We start from the raw sequence: 23,460 nt of genomic DNA on the forward strand, positions 1-23,460 counted from the left end.
GCCCCTAACTGGGCAACTCTGTTTGCAAAATCTAGTCCCAGTTTCCGTCCTCTGACTCACACATTACGTGACGTGAATGACGCGGAATGAAGCCCATGAACGCTAGGTAATGCCACATAGCTAGACAACAAGTGGCAGACTGAGCGACGTCACTTATGCTAAAGACTGTTTTTGTGTCACATTTCAAACAATGATGCATCATTCCACAAAATGGTTTGTCTTCAGTATTAGGAAGTTATTCAGTAAGCTTAATACACATTTAGCCTTAGCTCAAAACAGTTGTTAGGCTTATGTCATTCTGATCTGTAGAAATGTCCCATGCAGCCATGCCTAATTTTTTACACATTTATTAGAGGCCACATTAATTATAAGCTAATATATTATAATATTCAGTATTCATTATTGAAAGCTTTGCTGGAATGATGTTTCCCTATCATCATATTTTTTAAAGCAGGCATACCTGTGGGCATGTAATTTGGCTACGGGTTTTCTTCAGGAATGTCATGTTTGAACGGGTACTGCACTAGTGGCTAATTTCATTCCAATTTTGCAAATGATCAGAGGATAGCCTGGTTAAAGCAACACCAAAGAGTTTTTGTACCTTAATGTTTCCAAAATCGTTTCATCAACTCGTAACAAGGTGAACAGAACTTTTGTATTCGCTTCGCGGCCCTCTATCGGCTATAACCGCACCATGTAAGTTTGCCAGATCGGGTAGCGGATCTGTAGTTTGATGGAATGAAACATAAGAAACTACAAATTTGACTTGCTTCTGATGTCGCAATACATCATACTTTCATTAAATCATGCAACATACTCTACTGTGTCTGTAGACATCGTTATTTGCAAAGTCAGTGCTAAAAAAACAAATAGCATGCGTGCAACAGAGGAAAAGTGCTATAGGGCCCTATCATGACATTCTAAAGTGCATCGTCACTCGTCAAAAGTCTATTCAAATTTAGTAGGATGTCCAGTTCACATTGGGAGGGGTTTCGTTATCAAAAGTGGAGCGCATGGCGTAACAAGGTGTTCCTAGGTCTTTTAATCAGTCATATGGGTGTGTTTGGGGCGTAACATCATTTTAAACCAATGAGAATGACATCTGTCATTCCCTTTAACAGCGCAACGCGAGATATGTCAAATAAATCCATCGGTATTTTGGCATTCAACGGCGCATTTAAAGGAGGCTGCTTGCGAGACCGTATGGAATAGTCATTCTTAAACCATGCTTTACTAAAACCTAGCATAGCCCTCACGCATATGCACTCGTCTATTATTTGAACTCATTGGCAAAGTGAAACTAACTTCACCAAGGAGTTAGTCAACGACAAGACAGTTATATGCAGTTACTTTCACTATTGACTGACAATGGGTTACCATCGAAAACATAGGCTGGAAAAAGCAACACTTACCCTAATGTTGCTCAAATGACTGAATAAAACAACATTTATCCTGCAGAGGAGTTGCTTATATCTCGTGACAGTGCGTCTTCAGCTGTGCTCCATACGTGTCTCTCGCCTCTCCCCTAATCACTTTTAACCGTCATTACCAATTTGCAAATGATGGTGAATAACTAATCATCATGAGATGTACAGTATTTCGTAATATCTTTATTAGAGGGGATGCATCCCCTCTATTGAAATCCGAAAACTTCTTCTTATTATTATTTTTCTTTTTACCTTTTTGTGCGCGCTATTCAGCCCAAACCGCTTAACGTACAAATTTGGTTCAAACACCGTTCCGTAGATCTTCCAAGGCTTTACCGTCCTATCCGTTTTTCATTTTTGAGAAGTTTATACTTTTTGAGATATTTGTAATTAAAAGTGTATTTTTCCCCCATAGACTTGAATGGGGGCTGTGATGTCATAATAGAGCCAGCTGCGCTCGTTAAGTAGTTCTCAGAGCAGTTCCCAGGCTAATCAGAACACTGGCACAGGTGTCACCTGTGAGGAATTCAACTGTCTCAGCCGCTAAGCATACAATCTAGCTCTACCTGAACTACACATCCTGTTAAAGTGTTTCCTGTGTGTCAAAATAAAAGTCCCAGCCATATCTCATGCATTCAGCATTATATCTCCAGAACGGCTTGACGTACATGCTTCAAATTTGGTACGAGTGTTTTTATGGACTCAAAGGTGAAGTGAGTTGATGTTGGAGGTTGAAGGTCAAATGTCAAGGTCAAAAACACCTTGAGTGTGATATCTCAAGAATGCCATGTCACACAAGATTCAAATTTGGTTACTCCAAAAGCACCTTTGCAGGTATCACAATTACCCTACCAACCAGCTAGCAGCAAGCTCAACAGCCCCACCAACACCCTAACCAGCAGATTGCATCCCCTCGTGTAATTCCTCGGAATTGCATTTCTAGTTCTAATTATGTTTCCCATTGTAATCGTGCAATTTGTAATGCTTTGCATGGACGTGCGCTGGTGTGCGTTCATGAATGAGAGAAGGATGGTGCGTGCACCTGCCAATATGACTGTTGACATGCGCTCTTAAAATAGCATATGAACAACTCGCCATTGACTTCTGACCAGGTTTAGGTGGTGTATGATAGCGCCCCGGTCCCTCCCTAGGTTGTTAATTGCCACACCCCTGGGCGCAATGCTTAAAAAATAAATGTGCAAAATAACGAATTCAACTTTCCGCGGGTGAATAACGAATATTACGCCATGCGCTGGTGACCCAAAATACAGCCCTTAGTGTTGCTTTAACACCAGACCACTTTTCAAATTTCAATTGCTAACACGTTCCTCTGGGTTCTCCTAGCCTATATGGAGGATGTTCTGATGAAGAATCTGTTGTCACTATCATGCCACAGCCAATTTAGCCAAGTTCAAATTGAACTGTTGAAAATTACTTCAAGATACATTTAGAGAATCAAATGTGGTTAAAAGTAAAAGTAGTGAGTACTTCATGCTCATATTTCAAATGTAGTGGAGTCAAAAGTATGTATTTGTCTTTCAAATGTAGTGAAGTAAACGTCACAAATTTCCAAAAATATTAATATTCAAGTAAAGTACAGATACTCAAAAATCATACGTAAGTACAGCATTCAAGTAAATGTACTTAGTTACTCTCCACCTCTGGATAAAACATACTAGTAAAATATTTGTGATATTTATGTTTTTATGTATGGATATATTATGGTAACTATATAATAATTCTAACATGAAGTTTTCCTATTCTAACACAAAAAAATGGATGGGCGGTGGTTCTGAGCGGGTGGCAAGCCATGTCCACCTGTGGCTCCATTTGGCAAATGAATTAGTAGAGCACTGTGTTATCAACACCAGTGTTATAGTACACATCAATTGTGTGCTCAACTACATTATTGTTATATTAGAATGTCATTGGTACTGCTAGAAGATAACTAACTGGTGTCTGGGGATATAGTCAGTAATGCTATGCTGCAAACGTTTTTCTTCCATTTTACACAGAACTGCATAGTGCATATTCTGGAGGGCTGGTGTGTTTATCCATACCATATACACCTCAAAATGAATCGGATGATAACATAACTACTTGCCTGATACAAAAACAAACTTTAACATGTTGTGAAAAGGAAAGTGATATTTGTAAAGTAATATCTGTCAGAAATTATTCTATTCACAACCAGAGGAATTTTGTATTGCTCAACATGTGTATTGCTCTGAAAAGATAAAGACAACTTTTGAGGCACTCCTTACTAAAGTTAAAAAGCCTTTATTAAACTCTGGCTACAAGCCTACGCGTTTCGACACAATGTCTTCATCAGGGCATGCCAAACAATTGCCCTGTGTGTATTGCTCTATCGTTCTGGATTTTATTGTGGAAGTAGTGATTCATTGCAAAATAAAGTACATTTTTGATGCGTTAAGATTTGTCAGAAATATTATGAATATTGTGTTTGCCTCTTCTGTTACCCAGGTACATAAACTCAGCAGATGAGGAGAAGAACCTGACTCCAGCCCAGTGTTCAGCTCTGGCTTATCTGCTGCTGATGTCAACTGAGGACTTGGAGATGTTAGATCTGAAAAAATATCTGAGATCGGAGGAAGGGCTCCGCCGAATGCTTCCTGCAGTCAAAGTCTCGACAAGAGTTTGGTGTGTATAACCTTGGTATTTCAAATTACTATGTTGATTTAAAAAAATGTGCTGGCTGAGGGAGATGGCAAAGTTTATTCTTGATTTTTATACAGGCTAAATCGGTGTTACCTTTCCAAAGTGAGCTGTCAGCTGTTGGCACCAGTGCTGCAAAGAACACCTTCCCATCTGAGAGAACTGGACATGAGTGACAATGACCTGCAGGATGAAGGAGTGGAGCTGCTCTGTCTGGGACTAAGAGATCCACAATGCAAGCTGGAGACACTGAGGTCAGTTATAAGGAATGTAATGCTTCAATATATTATTTTACCCAACAATTTGATTTTGGCAAGAAATACCTGTGGCATTGGTTAATGACTGGGTGATTCTTGTTTTATCACCACTAAACATATATAATCTGTTATATGTTTGAATAGATAGATAGATAGATAGATAGTATCAACAGTGAAGCATCCTGGACTCCAGGGATTGGATTCAGGGGGGCGTGGCATGCAACACTGGGTGGCAGCCATGGAGGTATTATATACAGTATAACTGGAGAGAGTGACTAAGTTCCACCCCATTCATTTCAATGGTCCATGCTAGGCTAGCTACTTCAGACAAAAAAGTTTGAAATTGACCGCAGCTATCTTTATGAAAATGCCATTTCATGGGTGCACGTTTCCGGCACCAGCTAGAATGAGCCTATCAGGTTCCATGTTAGCTTACAGAAGGAGAAGATTGGACATTCCCTCAATAAGTTGTTCAGGAATGCGCTTCACCTACCCTCCTTACTGTATAGGCGTAAATTTATTTAATTGGTTGGGATAACATTTTGGGAATGGTGGTAGAAGTTTGCCCTGTGTCTCGAAGTCCTAGGCTATTTAATGTGATGTTCATATGTGATAATTAGGGGTTTGCACGCCGTGTCATCAGATCGGGACGTTGCCATATTGGAGATACTCACATCATTAGAAAGCATTAGGCACTGAATTAAAATCCTAACGTAGTCAAGGAAAATGGTTAATTATTACTGTGTTTTAGGTTGTACCAATAGGTCAGACCAAGAAAAACATCTGGAGTAGGTATCAACTTCCAAAGTTATCAGAGGAAGGGGGGCGCTTGTGGTTGGACTTGGTACTGCGTCTCCCTCACCCAACTCATATGGATCTGCACCGCCAATAAACCCTAATTTCGCCAAAATATCGTGCCTTTTCTTGTGGTCCTGCCCTATATGCCTTTGCATCTTGGAGGCATTTTGATGAGCTTTTTGGCTATAATCCAGGGCCGTAGTCACCATGATATTCAGATGTGACCAAAATGCAACCCCCCCCCCCCCCCCCACACACACACACACACACAATATTCGGACATAGAAAAATAAATAAAGAAAAAAACGCTATAGGCTACTACAGGAAACCAACAAGTGCCACCATCTGAAATGTTATCAAACGTAAATAACGCACACATTAGTGACCTATTGATGGTTCGAGAGAGAGTAGCCTGAGTGGTTTGTCCTGGTGGTTTTGCGTTTTTCGTTAGTGGCGTGTGCTATCAAAAGCTTCCTGCACCCTAATTCTCACAAAACTTGTTGGAAAGGTATAGCACAGTCTAAGGAAACCCCATTAATGTTTGGAGCCGATCAGACTCAAAGGGAACTTTGAAGCATTTTCCTTAAAGTAGCCTACAGTATTTTCTTGCAATGATAGCGAAAGTGAAACGTAGTGCCCTTTTATTTTAAATGATGAATTTGTGCGTGCCTGTGTCATTCATTTCTTTTACATGTCTTCAGAGGCGATTCTAGAGTCTGTGGGGGCCCCAAACAAAAATTCCAAGGGGGCCCTACCGACAAGTGTTATCACCATTATGTTATAGCACCTGGTGTGAAACTACATATTTGTACAACATTTATACAGCAAAAATCACAGAATTTGGATGAAGTAATGTGGAGAAATCTTATGCAAAGTGTCCACCCCTAACAATGTGCCCATTGCCCTAATTTATGGTCGTCTAATGTCGAATGTCAGAGTAATGTTACCTTAATGATACACTTCAATTTATAAAGGAACGAAGTATAAAAAGAAAAACACAATTGATTAGATGGATTACCCAAATCATTTTTAACAAATTTTTAAAACATTTATTTGAGGGCACATCTATTCTCAGAACTATAATGGGTGTTAAATATTCCACAACCACTAGATGGCAGAATGACACAGCACATAAAGTACGCCTACTTGTTGCTGTGACCTGAAGGATGGCGTGGTTGAATATCCACTTCTCCTGCACTTCGGGTCTAATAGCGGGTGAATTGTATGACCACCAGATGACGCCATTTCACTGCACCTCGGGCCTAATAGCTGCTGTAACTTCGTTTAAGTAATAAGCCTCGAGGAGCCGACGGTTACACTTATTTTAGGGGCGTTGTTAGCCACGCTACGCAAGCGGGGTAGGCTACAGAAGAAGCCTATAGGCTACAGTCGCTTTTAACAAAATAATAATGTAACATTAAAGAAATAGCCTACATAGATAAAAAAACGAAATAATTACACCAAAAAAAGTAAAGAAGCTTCATCATTGATATATAAGCTTACTGAAAAAAACTCAAAACTCACACAAAACTCACCAGAAGTCATCATTTAAAGGGTCAGGTTTTAAAAAAAAAAATCTTGCGGGGGAGCATGCCCCCGGACCCCCCTGTCTGGGGAAGACGTTTTGCATCTGTGTCCAGGGGTTCATAATCCATCCATTCATATGTCCGTCAAAAGTTTGGAATACCCTAATTGACTGATTTAACTAAGGACTTTTTTTGTGATTTTTAATAATATTTTTGCATGGCAGGAAATTTAATGACATTCTGGTTGGGGGGGATTTGGTCTCCCCCAATGTTGACATCATGACTACGTCCTTGCTATAATCACTTATCCAAGTGCATATCCAAGTGCATAATACTCCATTGTTTTTCATTCAGTTCTTTACGCCGAATGCCTCCAACATGGCCATGCAGCTGGGTTACCGCCCATAATGTGACGTCCGTACAAACCCCTAATAAACATTTTTAATCAATATTGAGTAAGGATTTGGCCTTTGACTTTTGCCCAAAAATCATATTTGAAGTTTGTTTGTTTATTAATATTAAAATTTGAATATATTCGAATATGTATTAATAATATTTTGACCATTAAATGTCTTCAGTAAGACCGATATTGGTATCAAACTTAAGTTATATATGTTCTGTCCACCAGAGGACAGCGTATCAGTCAATGTCAATATAGTACGTGCACGAAAGGCTGAGTGTTTATGCGTGTGTTAAGATGCTATTATGTTATGTTATTAGATGTTATTATTGAGCATAGGGCTGGGCGATAAAACGCTAGCGATATGTATCGAAATAGACATGTAATTGATATCAATAAAAAAAAAATGTTCGATAGGACATTCAATAATTAAAAGCAACACACCTCCCGCCTTACGTTGTCCATAAATAAATAGGCTAAATATATCTTGCATTGTAGTATGTGCAGCTCTACCAGAGTAGGCGATAGAAGTAGACCTACCTCATCACAGACTCTCAATGAGTCCTTGCCCTGTGCACTCTCTCTATTTGATCTGCATCTGTTGCCTGAGCTTCAGACACTTACACATGTATGCTTGTTTGTGTGAGACCAAAACAAGTACTTGAACATGATGATTTTGCCCTTCGACGTTAACTCATGGTTTGTTTATTAGCCTGGTTAGCATTAACACGTTCTTTTATTGTCTATGCACTTAACACTACCAGCTCCTCATGTGAGAAGTTACAAGTTACCCTAACATAAAGGTAATTACCACGCGATTTACATAGCTTTCTGTCATTACGAAATCATTTAATTTAAGCCATAGGTTTTGGCCCTATTTGTATGTGTATCCAAAGGCTTGGGAAGCGCAGGGGAAGTTTTTTCCCCCCCTCGTTTCAGTGATTGGTAGCCTATCTGGGTGAACTTGCGATCTTAAAGAGACCAGCGGATCCTCTAACTCTTGTGGGTCGCCACTGCTATCTCTGACTGACTGACTCGACCAACGACCTTACAAAAAAATAACATCGGCGCCAATCAGAGCTTCAGAGCTAAGGCGAGGCTACAGATTAGCGTTAGGTGTCGCTAAAGAACTCTCGTAACTCTCGTACTGAACAGTAATTGCGCATTACATTAATTAATCCCTCGATTTAATTAATTAATTAAAACACGAGTTTTATGTATTTTTATACTGTGTACAGTGGGCAGTGCTTCGACTTGGCCAGCTTCACTCGCGGTCCGCGCAACTTTAATTTGTATTTTTCCAGTGAGACGCTGCAACAACCCAAACAACCGGTAGATGGCTCAAGTGAGCAGGGTGTCTCGTAAAAAGAAATGGAGCCTAGAAAACCTAGCCTGGCAATTTGCCATCCCCTTGGTACGCTTCGCTTCTACAAGGGTCTGGGATCTCGGCTATTGACGAACGTTTGCAAGCTGGATGCGTGGACTCTGTAGAAGTTTGAAACGATTGGATCTGATTTCACCCAATCGCTAACGTTTGGCCGTGACGTATGTTATGCGCCAGCTCGATCGTGAAGTAAGCTACACTACAACACTCAGAAATTGCCCACAATAATCATTCCCCACCAAAGCGAACAAGATGGATGTAAATGACCATGCCAGCTTTGCGATACAAATGTAAGAGTTAGTGGAAGAATAGCAAATAACTATTCAACAGTACGGTTGAAGATAACATATTGTAATGCGGATAAGAAGTTAGGAGACGGGGAGGCTGATATATCGTTCCAAAACTCCGGTAGTTTATTTCCTATAGATGTACAGGCTAGTGCATGGGCAACAGGAGGTGTCCACTACAAAACAACAAAATGATCGCTGATAAATCACGGTTTTAATTACTCGTCATTCACACTCATCGGCCAACAACACAACGCAACACAACTCAGTCGCACGTAATCCACTTCTACTCTGACTAAACTTAGACGTCTTAGAACCCCCTATTCTATTCCCTCCCCTTAGCAATCGCTAACCTATCCATACACCTAAATATTCCCTCCCGGACACCTCCCCCCAATCAAAACACATCAGAACTCATTGACACATTCCATGACACAGGAGGGAGAGGGAGACACAAACATTTCGCGCGCACACACACACACACACGCGCGCACACGCCGGGAACACAGGGGAAAGCCCAACACGGGGGCAAATAGCCTCGGCGATACAATATCATCACAATTGTCAAAGCTAGATGTGATCATCATTGAAAACACGCCGCTTCATTCATACCGGGTCTGCCGCACATGATGTAATTTAATATCGAGGCTACTGCGCGATACAAATCAAACATTTCCCAAATCCCATAGGGAGTAGGGCCACGGCATCTTTGCCCGAAATAAAATGTGTTAAACACTCCTTTTGTTCGGAGTTCAGTTCCTGAATATTTGGAAGCGTAGCCAGCACGGACTGAATTGCTTCATTAACTTATGCCATTGCCAAACTGCTCGAGGACTACAATTCAAACACAGCGCAGAATCTCGACGTCGTCTCTCACAACTCCCGCCTCCTGCTCGCTGATTGGCGCGGAGTCGAATCTATCGCTGCGAACGAGGCCAATGGCCGGAATCCCAGACGGAGTCGTGGAGGGAGATGAAAATCGAGCGGAAGTACTGTCTTCCGACCGCGCCACAGCAGTAGGAGTTAAGTCTTTTAGAGACGAATGACCCATTAGACCACCCTCAGACGAGTCCAGGAAGTGACGTCAATTCCAGAAATAAGTCCATAATTTACTTTACTCTTTATTGAGAATACAGTGGGAAAAAACGTGTTTTCTTTTACAGTTCATGGAAAAAATAGTCACATTAGGTAGAATCTTTTTATTATTATTCGTAATTCACATGTATTTATTAAATAATCGATCGCGACTGACTGTCCACGTGATCAAATAATAAATAAATTATTTCTGCAGTATCACCGAGTACAGCTGTTACAAGAGGGTCTGGCGTCCCTTTGTTATGACGCAACTTCCTGCGACGGTCATTCGTCGGAAAATGACTTCACTCCCTCTCCGGTGATACTGCAGACTCGTAAAAGTAGTTAGAAAATAAAGCAGAAAAACGACAAGTTTCCTCAACACGTTTTTTCCCACTGTATTCTCCATAAAGAGTAAATTATGGACTTATTTCTGGAATTGACGTCACTTCCTGGACTCGTCTGAGGGTGGTCTAATGGGTCATTCGTCTCTAAAAGACTTAACTCCTACACGGAGTACAGCTGTTACAAGAGGGTCTGGCATCCCTTTGTTATGACGCAACTTCCTGCGACGGTCATTCGTCGGAAAATGACTTAACTCCCTCTCCGCCACAGTCACACACTGTGATAACGTTCTTAAATCAATCTTTCCCGTGAGCTTGCATGCTACCAGTCCTTCCTTTTCAAATGTGTTGCGCCTGTTTGCACAATTTCACAAATAATCATATGTGCTTTTGCAAGTCAGCATCTTCGACGGTAGTTTCCGATGTCCCAAACGGAGAGCCATACTTTATTGTTTTTAACGATCTCTATGCTACTCACAAAAATGTAGGCATGGGGACATGATGAAATAGGCTATCCAACTGTCGTGTGTTAAATTATTGTGATTACGAGCCAGTGGTTTTCAAACATTATGCGTGACTCGGACATCTAACTAAATGCAACAGGCTCATATCGTCCTTGCATTCGCAAAATGAGGACCAGTGTTTTGTCAAATTGCAAATAACTATTCGTTTTAACGAATTTTTATGATAGTATGAAGTGCTTTTTGTATAGGCTACTATCTTAATCTTGGAATATGGGGAGGGAAGAGGCGCGTCTGCAGTCAGCCAAATATGAATGTAATTCTGCGGCATAAAGCAGATGTATTTGTTTATTGTAGCCTACAGAAAAATAAAAATGACATGTTAAGCAGTGATTTGACTACATTGCAGTCAAGAAGTAGGGCAAATTAAGACACGTAGTTGCGTTACCCCCAACACTGACAATAACATAGACAGCAAATTAAGATATTTTTTCGTTTTGTGGAGCGGCACCGGTAGGCTATCAAAAGCAGATTTCGATTTTCGCTACCACCGTGTAGTCAAGCCTTAAGCCATACCCAAGTAGCTACATGTATAGCACAATATTAACAATGATAAGCATGATATTAAGTTGGCACAAACAGCTTTCATTCCTTTGGAAATAGAAGCATGTATGACATGATGCTTGCTTGACATTTTCTGTTTGCAATTAAAAGTGAATGATGAGCCTGGTATAGCCAATAGCCACCTAGCTAGCTGAGTGGAATGCGTTTCAATCAGCATATCATGTGCTTCATGTAAACAAATTATTGAATACTTCAAGACTCACCAGTTCCATTACACAAAGGCAAAGACAACTCTTCATATTCTTGTTCATTTTCCAAATCACAGTGAGTGAGTGCAGCCTATGTCAAAGTGACCTGGATCTCATATAGTTTATAACAGGCTAGTGAGAACCGGATAAATTCGCAATCTCCTCTATCTCGTATTTGTTGCCTTCATGGTTTCCTTTTATATGTTTCTTATATTTAAAAGAAGATATCAATCATCATCAACAATGACAAGCCAGCTGGAACCTGCCACTCATTTTCTCTCCCTCTCCTGCTTGCTTAGACGCGTTCTCAATTAAATGCAGTAGCATAAGTTCAAGTTGGATCTTAATGGAGAGGACCCGAAAAGTATCATCTTTATGTAACATGCTGTTGGTGCATTTTGACATTGTAAACGTTCTCTAACAAGAGTGCAAATCAGTTTGCAGTAAAGCTACTATTTATTATGACCGCCGCGCAGCGAAGCGGCGGTCATATAGGTTTAGTCAGATTTTTTTTTTTTTTTTTCTTTTTCGCATGTCCAAATTTCTGTCAATGATTCCCGGGACACTGAAAGACCGGGGTAGACGAAACTTGGTGGGCATGTAACCCCATATGGATAGCATGGAACCATCGTTTTTCGTTTTGATCTGTAGCCCCCCCGCTGGACTGCACCCCCCGAAAGGAGGGTAGGGCAGACACAGTTTTCTGTGAATATCTCGAGAACCGTAAGGTTTAGGAGGACCTTTTTTTTTTGTATGTTGATCTCAAGGGGCCATGTCAACCCATTCCATAACCACTCATTTCATGTATAGCGCCACCTAGTTAAACACAAAAAAGTAAAAATGAGGTGTTGTAATCGCAGGTATCTGTGACCTAACATAGTCAAAACTGCACGAAATTGGAAGTGTAGGATCATTATGACACCCTCTGAATGCACGCCAAGTTTCGTGGAATTCCGTTCATGGGGGGCCACACAATAAATTAATTTATGTTACTATACACCAACTGGCCTGTAGGTGGCCAGAGACAGTTTTCTGTGAACATCTCGAGAACCGTAGGGCCTAGGAGGTCCACCTTTTTTTTGTATGTTGATCTCAAGGGGCCATGTCAACCCATCCCATTACCACTTATTTCATGTATAGCACCACCTAGTTAAAAATTAAAAAGCAAAAAATTAGGTGTTTTCATCACAATATCTCTGGCTGACATGGTCAAAACTGCACGAAATTGAAAGTGTAGGATCATTATGACACCCTCCGAATGCATGCCAAGTTTTGTGTACTTTCGTTCATGGGGGGCCTTACAATAAAACAATTTATGTGTACATTTAGTGATGTACACCAACAAGGATTCCCGGGACACTGAAAGACCGGGGTACACAAAACTTGGTGGGCATGTACCCCCACATGGATAGCATGGAACTGTCATTTTTCGTTTTGATCTGTAGCCCCCCCGCTGGACTGGACCCCCCGAAAGGAGGGTAGGCCAGACACAGTTCTCTGTGAATATCTTGAGAACTGTAGGGCCTAGGATGACCATTTTTTCCGTATATTTGCCTCCAGGGGTCATGTTAACCCAGTTCATGTGCACACATGTGCACAAACAGATACACACACACACACACATTCACAGTAATCATACGTATGACCAGGGCCGGCCCGAGGCATAAGCGAACTAAGCGGCTGCTTGGGGCCTTCTGGCCACCAGGGGGCCCCCAATCGAGTTTCTTTTTTTTTTTTTTGACATAATAAATAACGTAAACAAGTGACATCAATGAATGAATAAATGAAACAATTATCATTCAAATCAAGAAAATTATGATTTCATGATCAATATGCCTGCCTACTGCTACTGTGTCTGCCAGCCTTTGAGTCACGCGCATAAAGTGCTAGACACCTCAGGTGCATTCGTGCAGACACTGCATCAAGTTCAACAATCGGAAGAGACGGTAATGTTAAGACAAGTCACAAAAAAGGACGTATCTCTCTGGTGCCGAAAACAGAACGAAGAAAATGACAGAGGAGGAGAAAAACGAGCAAGATACAGGTATGTTTTGCATGATTATTTACAGTATGTTTTGTGCTTGAGGTAGCTAGCTAGCTGTCATGATCTAATATAAGCCATCACCAGAGCTAAATCTCCGCCATCAACAGAGAAATGTATCCCATGAATATATATTTATCTAGATGTATTTCAGATGTCAAGGATATTGGGATTGTTTTGGATGTTCAATCAAGCATGTACCCTTGCTCTAGGTGGGCTTATTATGTCGTAAATTAAAGTTAGCTAGCTGACTGAAGTGGACATTAGCACTACAGTAGCCACATGAAAACGTAGCTGAAGGCAAATTTACCACAGAGGGATTGTTTCTGATTTCGTACCTGAAAGTGTTGATAGTTTATTACTGCTCTATAATATGTGACATAGTGGTAAGTCTGATAGCAACAACAGACTAAGCCCAGGCTCCCAGTCCCAACCCAACCCACTGACTAACGCGACTCTGGGCATCGGTAACGTTCCAGCTTCAGAGGCAAAGATGGAACAGCAGTGCGCTCTGCTCTAAGATCTTTGGAGAGAGATGGTAGTGTTTGAGAAAATATACCATGTTGGGTGGGGAGACTTCTGTGATGAAAATAAACTTACATTTGATTAAGATAGTGGCAAGTGATGTAGCGGTGCTACCCTAATATTTAGGCTGCAGTAGATCACCATGTTAAGCGTTCACCATACTGCAATTAAGTATACTCTTTTGATTATGCCTCATTTGCCAATAGAATATGAATTGTTACATGTGGAATTGCTTGTTATTTGAGTGAAGTAATGATAGCAAAATAAACTCATTCTGCTCGATCAACTATGCACTTATGCAATATTTTTTTTTTTCAGAGACACTGTTGAAGTCCTTTGGAGCACATCTCTACCTCTACCTAACTCTACCTACCAGAAGGTGAGGTTTTCTTGATGGCAAATGGTTACATAGCCTGTTAATATGACACAACACATTTAACATCGTTTTTTTTTTAATTTATTTATGTATTTATTTAATCATTGCAGGTTCGTCCACTGCAGAGTTGCAGATGCCTAAAAACCAGGAACGAAGTAGGAATAATTATCTATTTTTTGGGACATTTTATTGTTGATTATTAATGTTTGTCTATTTTGTTTTTATTTTGTAGTTGAAAATTGCTCATTTAATGCACATTTGCGGATTTGTTCAGCAAATCTGTTGAAAAACAAGTCATTAAACTGATGTACTTGTTTACAACAAATACAAATGCTGTTGTATTTTGTTATTTGTCAATTCAACTTCAGTAAACCACCCTTAGTGCTTATGAATATGAATGTTTCAAATAAATCTGTGATTTTAGTACCCTCTAAGATTAAAAGATGACAGGGTTGGTGTAAATAACAACTATATTAATACATTGGTTTACCAAGCACATGGGGCCAGAAGTCTAGATTGGAGCCCCAAAACATTTTTGGCATGTGAGCAAGGATGGATTACTGAATGAGCCTACCGAGCCCAAGAGGTCAAGGGACCCTGAACCCCAAGTAGTTGTGTGAATTCACTACCAACAAGTCAAAAAGCAAAAGGCTATGAATCTGAACAAATTTAGGTACTGCCCTTCTCCAGCTGACCATCCCAAAAATGCACCAGAATACAGGAAATCACATCTAACCCCCCCCCCCCCCCCCCCCCCCCCCCCACACACACACACACACACACCCACCCGTTTGTACCCACATTTGCACAAACAGGGTAGGGGGAGAGGGTCCTTATGCATCTGTGTCCAGGGGGACAGTAGTTCATAATCAGTCGCTGTATTAATACATAACCTCACTGTATTCATTTATAATATGACATTATAGTGTGAAGTTGTCAATTATCGCCAAGCACAGGTGACTGCGTTGTGGGAGGGGGCCCCCAAATCAAATTCTGCTTAGGGCCCCCAAAAGGCTTGGGCCGGCACTGCGTATGACACATACTCACACAGTAGACATATGTACGCTTCCATGCACAGGCACATACGCAGGCACGCACACACACACACACACACACACACACACACACACACTCACACACACACACACACCCACACACATAACATAAACATAACACAAACAATCAAGAATTTCTCATAATTATGAACAGGCAAGATGGAGGTGGGGTTGTATAAAATGAATTTTACATGTGAAATCTATGAACTAATCATGTTTTGGTACTTGTTGTCTAGCAGATACCAGTGAGAATTGAGTGTGGATAATGCAATTTAGTGAGACAGTTAGAATCATATAGGCCTTTCAGCGTGATTTCTTTTTGTGGAAAAAATGTGCTGGACTGGGCGGCGGTCATATTTTGTACCGCTCTGCGGTACATCTAGTTGGCTAAATGTTGGTCCTTCCTCTGTCTCTTGGTGCCCTACACACAGTGCGTAACGCGTGTGGGGGTAGCGGCAGCACTGAACACTGTGCTCTGGCGCTTGTCTCCGCTATTTATTTATGTGTTAGTCGCGGAAGTGAAAGCGTCTCTTGGGTGACTGGTCCACGATCAGGACATTTAGTTTTTGACTCGAGACATGTCAAGTCATCACAAGTCAAAGAGGCAAAGTCCGAGTCAAGTCACGAGTGAATAGTATTCAAGTCCAAGTCGAGTCGCAAGTCATGCCGAATTTTATCAAGTCAAGTCTGAAGTCATTAAAATCATGACTAGGGTCTGACTCGAGTCCAAGTCATGTGTCAAGTCATGTGACTCGAGTCCACATGTCTGCTCATGTGAAACTTTCATGTGTGCACATGAAAGTTTCACGTGAGCACATGAAAGTTTCGTGTGTGCACGCAAAACCTTGTCACATGGAACTTTCATGTGCGTACGTGAAACTTTCACGTGAGCACATGAAAGTTTCACGAGAGCATATGAATCTAAACTATAGTGCTGGTGCTGATCAACTGTAATAAATTGGTCATAAGTACTATTATGGATACTGTACAGTATGTAGCCTACCTTTCTCCAGCAGGTGCCGGCCTCTGCAAATATTGCCTGAATGCATCTGGCCTATTAAAAAACAAAACAAAAACACATATATTTTAGTATATTCCTGGAGGGGAACTGTACAGAAGGGTGAACACCACCACTATCACTAAAATGGTTAGTGTGTGTGTGTGAACCATGGACTGTAAAGGTATGAACCTAGTTGTGACTCACTAAACATAACTTATAATGAATGTAGAGAGCAACTGTACTTTTCATAGCGTACGTTATCCAGATACTGGTCTTTTGACATTTACATCCATGTCAGTAAAGTTATGTTTGCTTAATAGGCCTACATAGCAAACTAATGAAACGCCCAATATTAGGTAATGCACAATAGCCTACTAAATTTAGCCTATTTCATTTGACACCTTAATGGCTGAGATGAGAAGACTTACCTCTATACTTGGCTAAGTTGGCTTTCTTTTTATCTTCTCCCTTTCTCCGTTTTCGTCCCTGAGCGGTTTAGATCGCTTCATTTTGGGAATCAACCTCTGTGTGAAGCTTGATCAACGCAGCAGCTAAGCAATTGCCTACATATCAGATTCGGAAGCAGCCGCGTGGGTGTGTGTCCCAAGCGAAGCTTCAGATGTCACACTCACAAACCGAGGCCTCGTTTGTCATCAGTCACATGTTTTTTTATGGAAACGATACAAGCCCATTAGACAAGCCTCGAACCGGGGCTTCATCTGGTACGCCCCTTTCTGCTCAACACAAGCCTCGCTTCAAATGTCACATCACTAGTTGTTTGCCTGTACCCGTCTGCAGTGGTGTCAAAAGTACACACATTTGTTACTTAAGTAGAAGTATAGATACTGCAGTTTAAAAACACTCTGGTAAAAGTTGAAGCATCAACTTGACCTCTTTACTCAAGTAAAAGTGAAAAAGTATGTGCTCCAAAAACTACTTCAAGTATAAAAGTATAAAGTAACCTTTAAAAAAAAACGGCAAGATGCCACTATATGAATTGAAAGTATAAAGTAACCTTTAAAAAAAAACGGCAAGATGCCACTATATGAATTGAAAGCTTAATTTAAACACTGATTAGTTCTACATTTCTACCTTACCATACCTTACTATGTACAGGAAATCACAGGATCAGTCCCTGCCTCAGTCATTGCCATTGCAAGCGCCTCTGATTGATTAATCACCACTATGTGGATACTGTTTTTAGAATTGATTTAGATTACGGTAAGTGTTAGTATAATTTGTATTTTTGTAAATTGTATTTTAGTATATTTTTATATATTGTATTAAGTGTCAGTTAGTATAATTTGTATTTTAGTATATTTAGCATATTCTTTATCTTGTACTGTCCTTATTATATTGCTTAGTTGTGTTTTTATATTATATACTTTAATTACTCTTTCTGCTGTTAGAGAATGTGTTTGTGTTATATGTATGCTGCTGAGACCTTGAATTTCCCCTGGGGATCAATAAAGTATCTATCTATCTATCTATCTATCTACATGTGGCCCAAGACACAACATAATCATTAACCCATTACTGTCAAAGACAAAGTCACTCAAGGAGCATGTTCTCTATCAAACTTTATTGGAATTCAATTCCAAACAGAGGTAGTATTCAAGCCTGCAGAACTGCCAGAACATAAATGTGTGAGTTCCATCAAATACCTTGAAGTGACAAGGTAAACTATACCCTTTGGTGCAAAAACATTCTATGTAGCCAAAGTTTGTGTGTATAGAGAGAGAGAGAGAGAGAGAGACACACATTCTGCACACACAGTAGGGACAGTTCTTGAACGCCAAAATAATGTGGGTCTTGGGTGTGCAGAGTTTGCATTGCATTTTCCACAAGTCATTTTTGCTCCCGACTATTTCGAAAAATTCTGACCTTTCAGACATTTCGACATCTTTTTCTGAATCCGACATTGTAGCATGACATACACTTAGCGTTTGCAGTTTGAAGAACACCTGCTTGCTTCTGATGATTTCCTTTCGCGTCAGCACAAATTTGACGAATAGCTAGGTGTGGATGGCGCCAATGATCTGCATTGAATGGCGCACATGACGTGAAATAAATATTTATAAATATTAAACTGAAGCCAAGAGTAACGAGTAACGTTTGTTTTAAAAATGTAAGGAATAGAAAGTACAGATACTTGTGTGAAAATGTAATGAGTAGAAGTCAGAAGTAGGAAGAAAAATAAGTAATGGAGTAAAGTATACATACCTACAAAGTGTACTTAAGTACAGTACAGAAGTATTTGTACTTCGTTACTTGACACCTCTGCCCGTCTGCCTGTCTGCCTGTAAACTCTGCCTGTCCCTGACCAAATTTATTTTGTTATAATTCAGACAGCAGGCAAAAACACAGTCCAGGGACAGGCAGAGTTCATAGGCAGACAGGTACAGGCAAACAATCCAGAAACGCCTGTCCCTGGACTGTGTTTTTGCCTGCCGTCTGAATTATCACAAAATAAATTTGTTCACAACAAGTTTGGCCTGATCAGCTCTTGATTCCCAATTTGTGTCCTGACACTGATCATCTTTAACATCAACTCAGTTAGGTCTGGTCTAGCTACAGTACCTGCTGCTATACTTCTCTGTTCAGCACACCCCATAGTGAATCAGTTGAATACAGTAAAAAAAGGCTAAACAGGTGAAATTCAACAGCAACTCTCAGAAATTATGTGTCTGTCAGTCTGTTTTCTGTCTTGCTCTCTTTGGCTCGCCAGCAGTCAATACAGTTGTGTCTTCTTTTCTTCATATTAGAGAGTGTGCAGTTAATGAAGGGAAGGGAAAAAACTTTAAATCTCCATTTTAAAAAATTGAACCCTTTAGAAACGACCATGAGCTCCTGTGTACAGAAAAATGTGTTTTTATACTTTAGACACAGTCACTACAGAAGTGCAGAATAGTATCAAATGTGTTTATCAAATGTATTTTCTAAACAGGCTAAGTCACTGTGACCTCTCCAAAACAAGCTGTAAAAGCATGGCATCAGTGCTGCAAAGGACACCCTCATATCTGAGAGAACTGGACATGAGTGAAAATGACCTGCAGGATGAAGGAGTGGAGCTACTCTGTGTGGGACTAAGAGATCCACAATGCAAGCTGGAGATACTGAGGTCAGTTATAAGGAATGTAATGCAATATATTATTTTACCCACCCATATTCTTTTAGCAAGATATGCCAGTGGGTGACTCTTTTTCATTTGCAATCTGAAATGCTCCATCTGTCTTTTCATATTAAAAATTACTGTTTTTTTTTCTGTCTGTCTCCTAATCTACTAATGAGGTGAAATCCTGTTTTATAGGCTCTCTTATTGTATTATCTCCAAGAAGGGTTGTTCTCTCTTGTCCTCTGCCCTCAAATCAAATCCCTCCTACATGGAACAGCTAGATCTGAACTACAATCACCCAGAAGTCACAGGTGTCAGAGAGCTCACAGCCAGATTGAATGATCCCAGCTGTAAACTAAAGTCTTTGAGGTGAGTGGTTGGTGTTTAACATTTTAATTTTAGATGATGTCTGTTAAAACTGCTCTGTGGGTTTTCTCCCACATTCTAAAAATTAGTGCAGTGGTATTTTTTGGTGTGACAGGCAGTTACTGGGGGCAAGGCTCAGGGGATGGTAGTTTCTCAGTCAGTGTTTGAAAGGACTCACATTTATGGATGATGTGATTCACTTTATCAATCCCCAAAGGGAAACTAATTTGCTACCATGGAAACACATACAGCAACAGGGCAGCAACAAGCAATGGTACTGTACATTACAATGTACAACATACAACAATAAATAAATAAATACTCCACACTGAAAGAGTGCAAGAGCCACCACATCTAGTGTGAGAAAAGAATCCAAAATGCAATGTTCAAAAACTAAAAAATATTTCTCCTATAAAAGAATGGGCAATAAGGTTCCCATTATTTCCTGTTATTTTAACAGTGCACTACTGTGACAGTAGTTTTTGCAGTGTTACAGTGGTTGCCCCTTTCCTGATTTCTTTTTTTACAGTTTTTTTTTCAGTCGCTAACAAGTGTTTGTCTAACCAGTTGTTACATTTTCGAAATTCTAAACACAATTAGCACAGCATCGGTCTTTTGTGGCCATACCATTCCCACATTTCATGTCATTTTCACACAATATGCAGTCAGTGAACACATTTCCACAATGCTTACATTTTCTTAACAAACAAGCTATACCTCCCAAAAAAATTATGAATTGTTTTTGCAGTAAAAACCTCTGCTTCTGCTACCAAGTGGTTTTAGCATCGCCTTGGGTAAAATCAGATGCAATGTTGATGAAAACATGTGGCCTTACCCTGAAGATCACAGAAATTAGATACAGTAATTTTGTGCCCCCCCCCCCCCCTTTTTTTTTATCTGGGCTTTTTGCTGTTGTTGTTTTTTTTGTTCAGAATGCTCTTGTGTGTTTCATGGATATTTTGTTCACTGTAAGCAATACTGTAAAACTTTTTCTGTTCTATCATACTTATTCCTACTGTACCTCCTGTAGTAAACAGTAACGGGAAAAAATGATTTGCTTTTCACTGGAATGCTTTTGAATGTGAACATTACATGTGGACATACAGTTCCCAACCAAAAAATGTAGTGTAAAAACGGTGGATTGCATGTTTTGCATGCAAATACCTGTAAACTGAAACATAAAAGTCTATGCCGTTTTTTTTAATGTCAACAATAGCCAGTATTTTGAAACCTGGTGTACTTTGATTGATTGCATGTACCTTGTGAAGTGAAAACAAGTGTTATTCTTTGACAGAATAATTTCATTTTAAGTCAGATTTCCAGTGTTTTGGTAGTTAGTGTTAGTGTTGCAGAGAAAGATGTGTTATATTGAACAAAATGTGTTTTTGAGAAGAAAATTATCCATTTGGCCAATTGTGTTTTGTAGGTGTGTCTGTGTTAAGAGTTTAAAAAAAGTATCTGAAGTATGGGTAAGCGCTTGTTAGCGATTGAAAAAACTGTAATCAGCCAGCCTATTTAAATATTTCTTATCATATTATTTTAGCAGGTGCTCTTTTGTATTTTGTAAATATATTGTTCATACAATATATTTACACAATACACAAATGCCCTCCAGATGTTTCCCTGGAAGACACTCCTTTTGAGATGTTAATGCAAAGCATCCCTCATTGGGGGAATTCCCTCCATATCCCTAGTAGAGAGAGGATGGAGTGCGTTGACACATAATCTACTGAGCTGACAGTGGGCATAGAATTAGTTAGCCACATCAGGTGTGAATGTAGTCTCATTCAGGTTACTACTGGCACTTCCCTTTGAAGAGGAGTTTGAAAAGCATTCCACTCTGTGCTACACTGCACGATTTTATCCCATCGATTTTAAAAAAGCAACAGAATATTCTTTATTAAAATTGAAATGATAGAATAATATCAACATGTTTTTGATACTAAAATATGTATCTAAATATATAATATAATATCTTTTAAATATTTGCCGCTGTAGCAGCTCACTGCGTCGGGATTAGTGTGTGCTTCACCTCACTGTGTGTTCACTGTGTGCTGAGTGTGTTTCACTAATTCACGGATTGAGATAAATGCAGAGACCAAATTTCCCTTACGGGATCAAAACAGTTTATATACTTACTTATACTTATACTTATACTTATTTAGCCTCAACTATATATTTTTCTTTAAGGTATGACCATGGAGGACAATTCAGGATTAAATCAGGACCGAAAAAATGTGAGTTTTGTTTTCTTTTTGAAAAAAGAAATGCATGATCGGGTGAATATAGAAACAATAAGTGTGTGTGTGTGTATTTGAGTGTGATTTTCTTTGTATGTCTGTGTGTGTGTTGGGAGTGGTGTGTATGTGTGACTGAGAGAAAGAGTCTGCGTATGTTTATAAGTTTGTGATTTTGTGATTCTGCATGTGTGTGTGACCAGTGTCCCTTCAGTTCTGGGAGCATTTACTCAAATGACGTTTCTTTGCTTTCATTTTCTGATGCCATTTGACTGATAATTCTAACACATGAACATCCCAGCTCTTTGAGCCTGTGCTGAGCAACTGCAGTTTCTGGCCCAGAAAACTGTTACCAGTGTGCTTCCATTTCACTAGTACACCCATAGGAATGCTAGATTTCCTAGATAGTCCTCCATATGGGCTCCTCCCAAACTTTGTTGAGACAACATCTAGTTCATTCATTTTCATTCATTCAATCTTTATTTATTCTCAGAGGTTCATTGAGGGTAGTCCTCATTTTCAGTGAAGTAACAATGGAATAACAAGAGATATAGTATAATAATTGTGGAAAATAAAACAAAATAAAACAAATAATAAGATAACCTACATACCATTATAAAGGAGGAAGGGAAAATAAAAATACAAAAAATATTAATAATAACAATAATAAAATAACATTTACATAAAACAGGTACAATTTGACATAAGAAGGTTTGTGATTACAGATCTGAATTGATTATAGGAAAGTAGAGAGTTCATTTTTATGTTACATTGGAGATTATTCCAGGAAGTAGGGGCATCATAACAAAAGGCCGACATTCCCAACTCAGTATGGATACGAGGAACCTTAAGCATCAAACAGTCATTTGATCTGGTCTGATAGGGACCAGAATTCCAAACAAGCATGTTTGAAATATAACCTGGTAATTTTCCAACAATACCTTTGTAAACTAGATGTACCACAGAGCGGTACAAAATATGACCGCCGCCCAGTCCAGCACATTTTTTCCACAAAAATAAATCACGCTGAAAGGCCTATATGATTCTAACTGTCTCACTAAATTGCATTATCCACACTCAATTCTCACTGATATCTGCTAGACAACAAGTACCAAAACATGATTAGTTCATAGATTTCACATGTAAAATTCATTTTATACAACCCCACCTCCATCTTGCCTGTTCATAATTCTGAGAAATTCTTGAATTGTGTGCATGTGTGCATGTACATGTTTATGTTATGTGTGTGGGTGTGTGTGTGTGTGTGTGTGTGTGTGTGTGTGTGTGTGTGTGCGTGCT

At 39.8% G+C, this 23,460-nt stretch overlaps 1 protein-coding gene across 2 annotated transcripts in view; it reads left to right on the plus strand.

The window, feature by feature from the left end:
* LOC143125409 (NACHT, LRR and PYD domains-containing protein 3-like) overlaps window positions 1-23,460 on the plus strand; it is a 68,162-nt gene that overhangs the window by 38,870 nt on the left and 5,832 nt on the right. For both annotated transcript variants that reach the window (XM_076286855.1, XM_076286864.1), the window contains exons 5-9: window positions 3,912-4,088; window positions 4,184-4,357; window positions 19,391-19,564; window positions 19,754-19,927; window positions 22,115-22,161. In XM_076286855.1, coding sequence (XP_076142970.1) covers window positions 3,912-4,088; window positions 4,184-4,357; window positions 19,391-19,564; window positions 19,754-19,927; window positions 22,115-22,161 — 746 coding nt within the window. The remainder of the gene's footprint in view (window positions 1-3,911; window positions 4,089-4,183; window positions 4,358-19,390; window positions 19,565-19,753; window positions 19,928-22,114; window positions 22,162-23,460) is intronic.

This window comes from Alosa pseudoharengus, unplaced genomic scaffold, assembly GCF_046254945.1.
Source record: "Alosa pseudoharengus isolate Yale_2024_CS ecotype anadromous, Long Island Sound unplaced genomic scaffold, YU_APseudo_1.1 YU_APseudo_1.1_scf_1, whole genome shotgun sequence".
Classification (NCBI taxonomy): Eukaryota; Metazoa; Chordata; class Actinopteri; order Clupeiformes; family Clupeidae; genus Alosa; species Alosa pseudoharengus.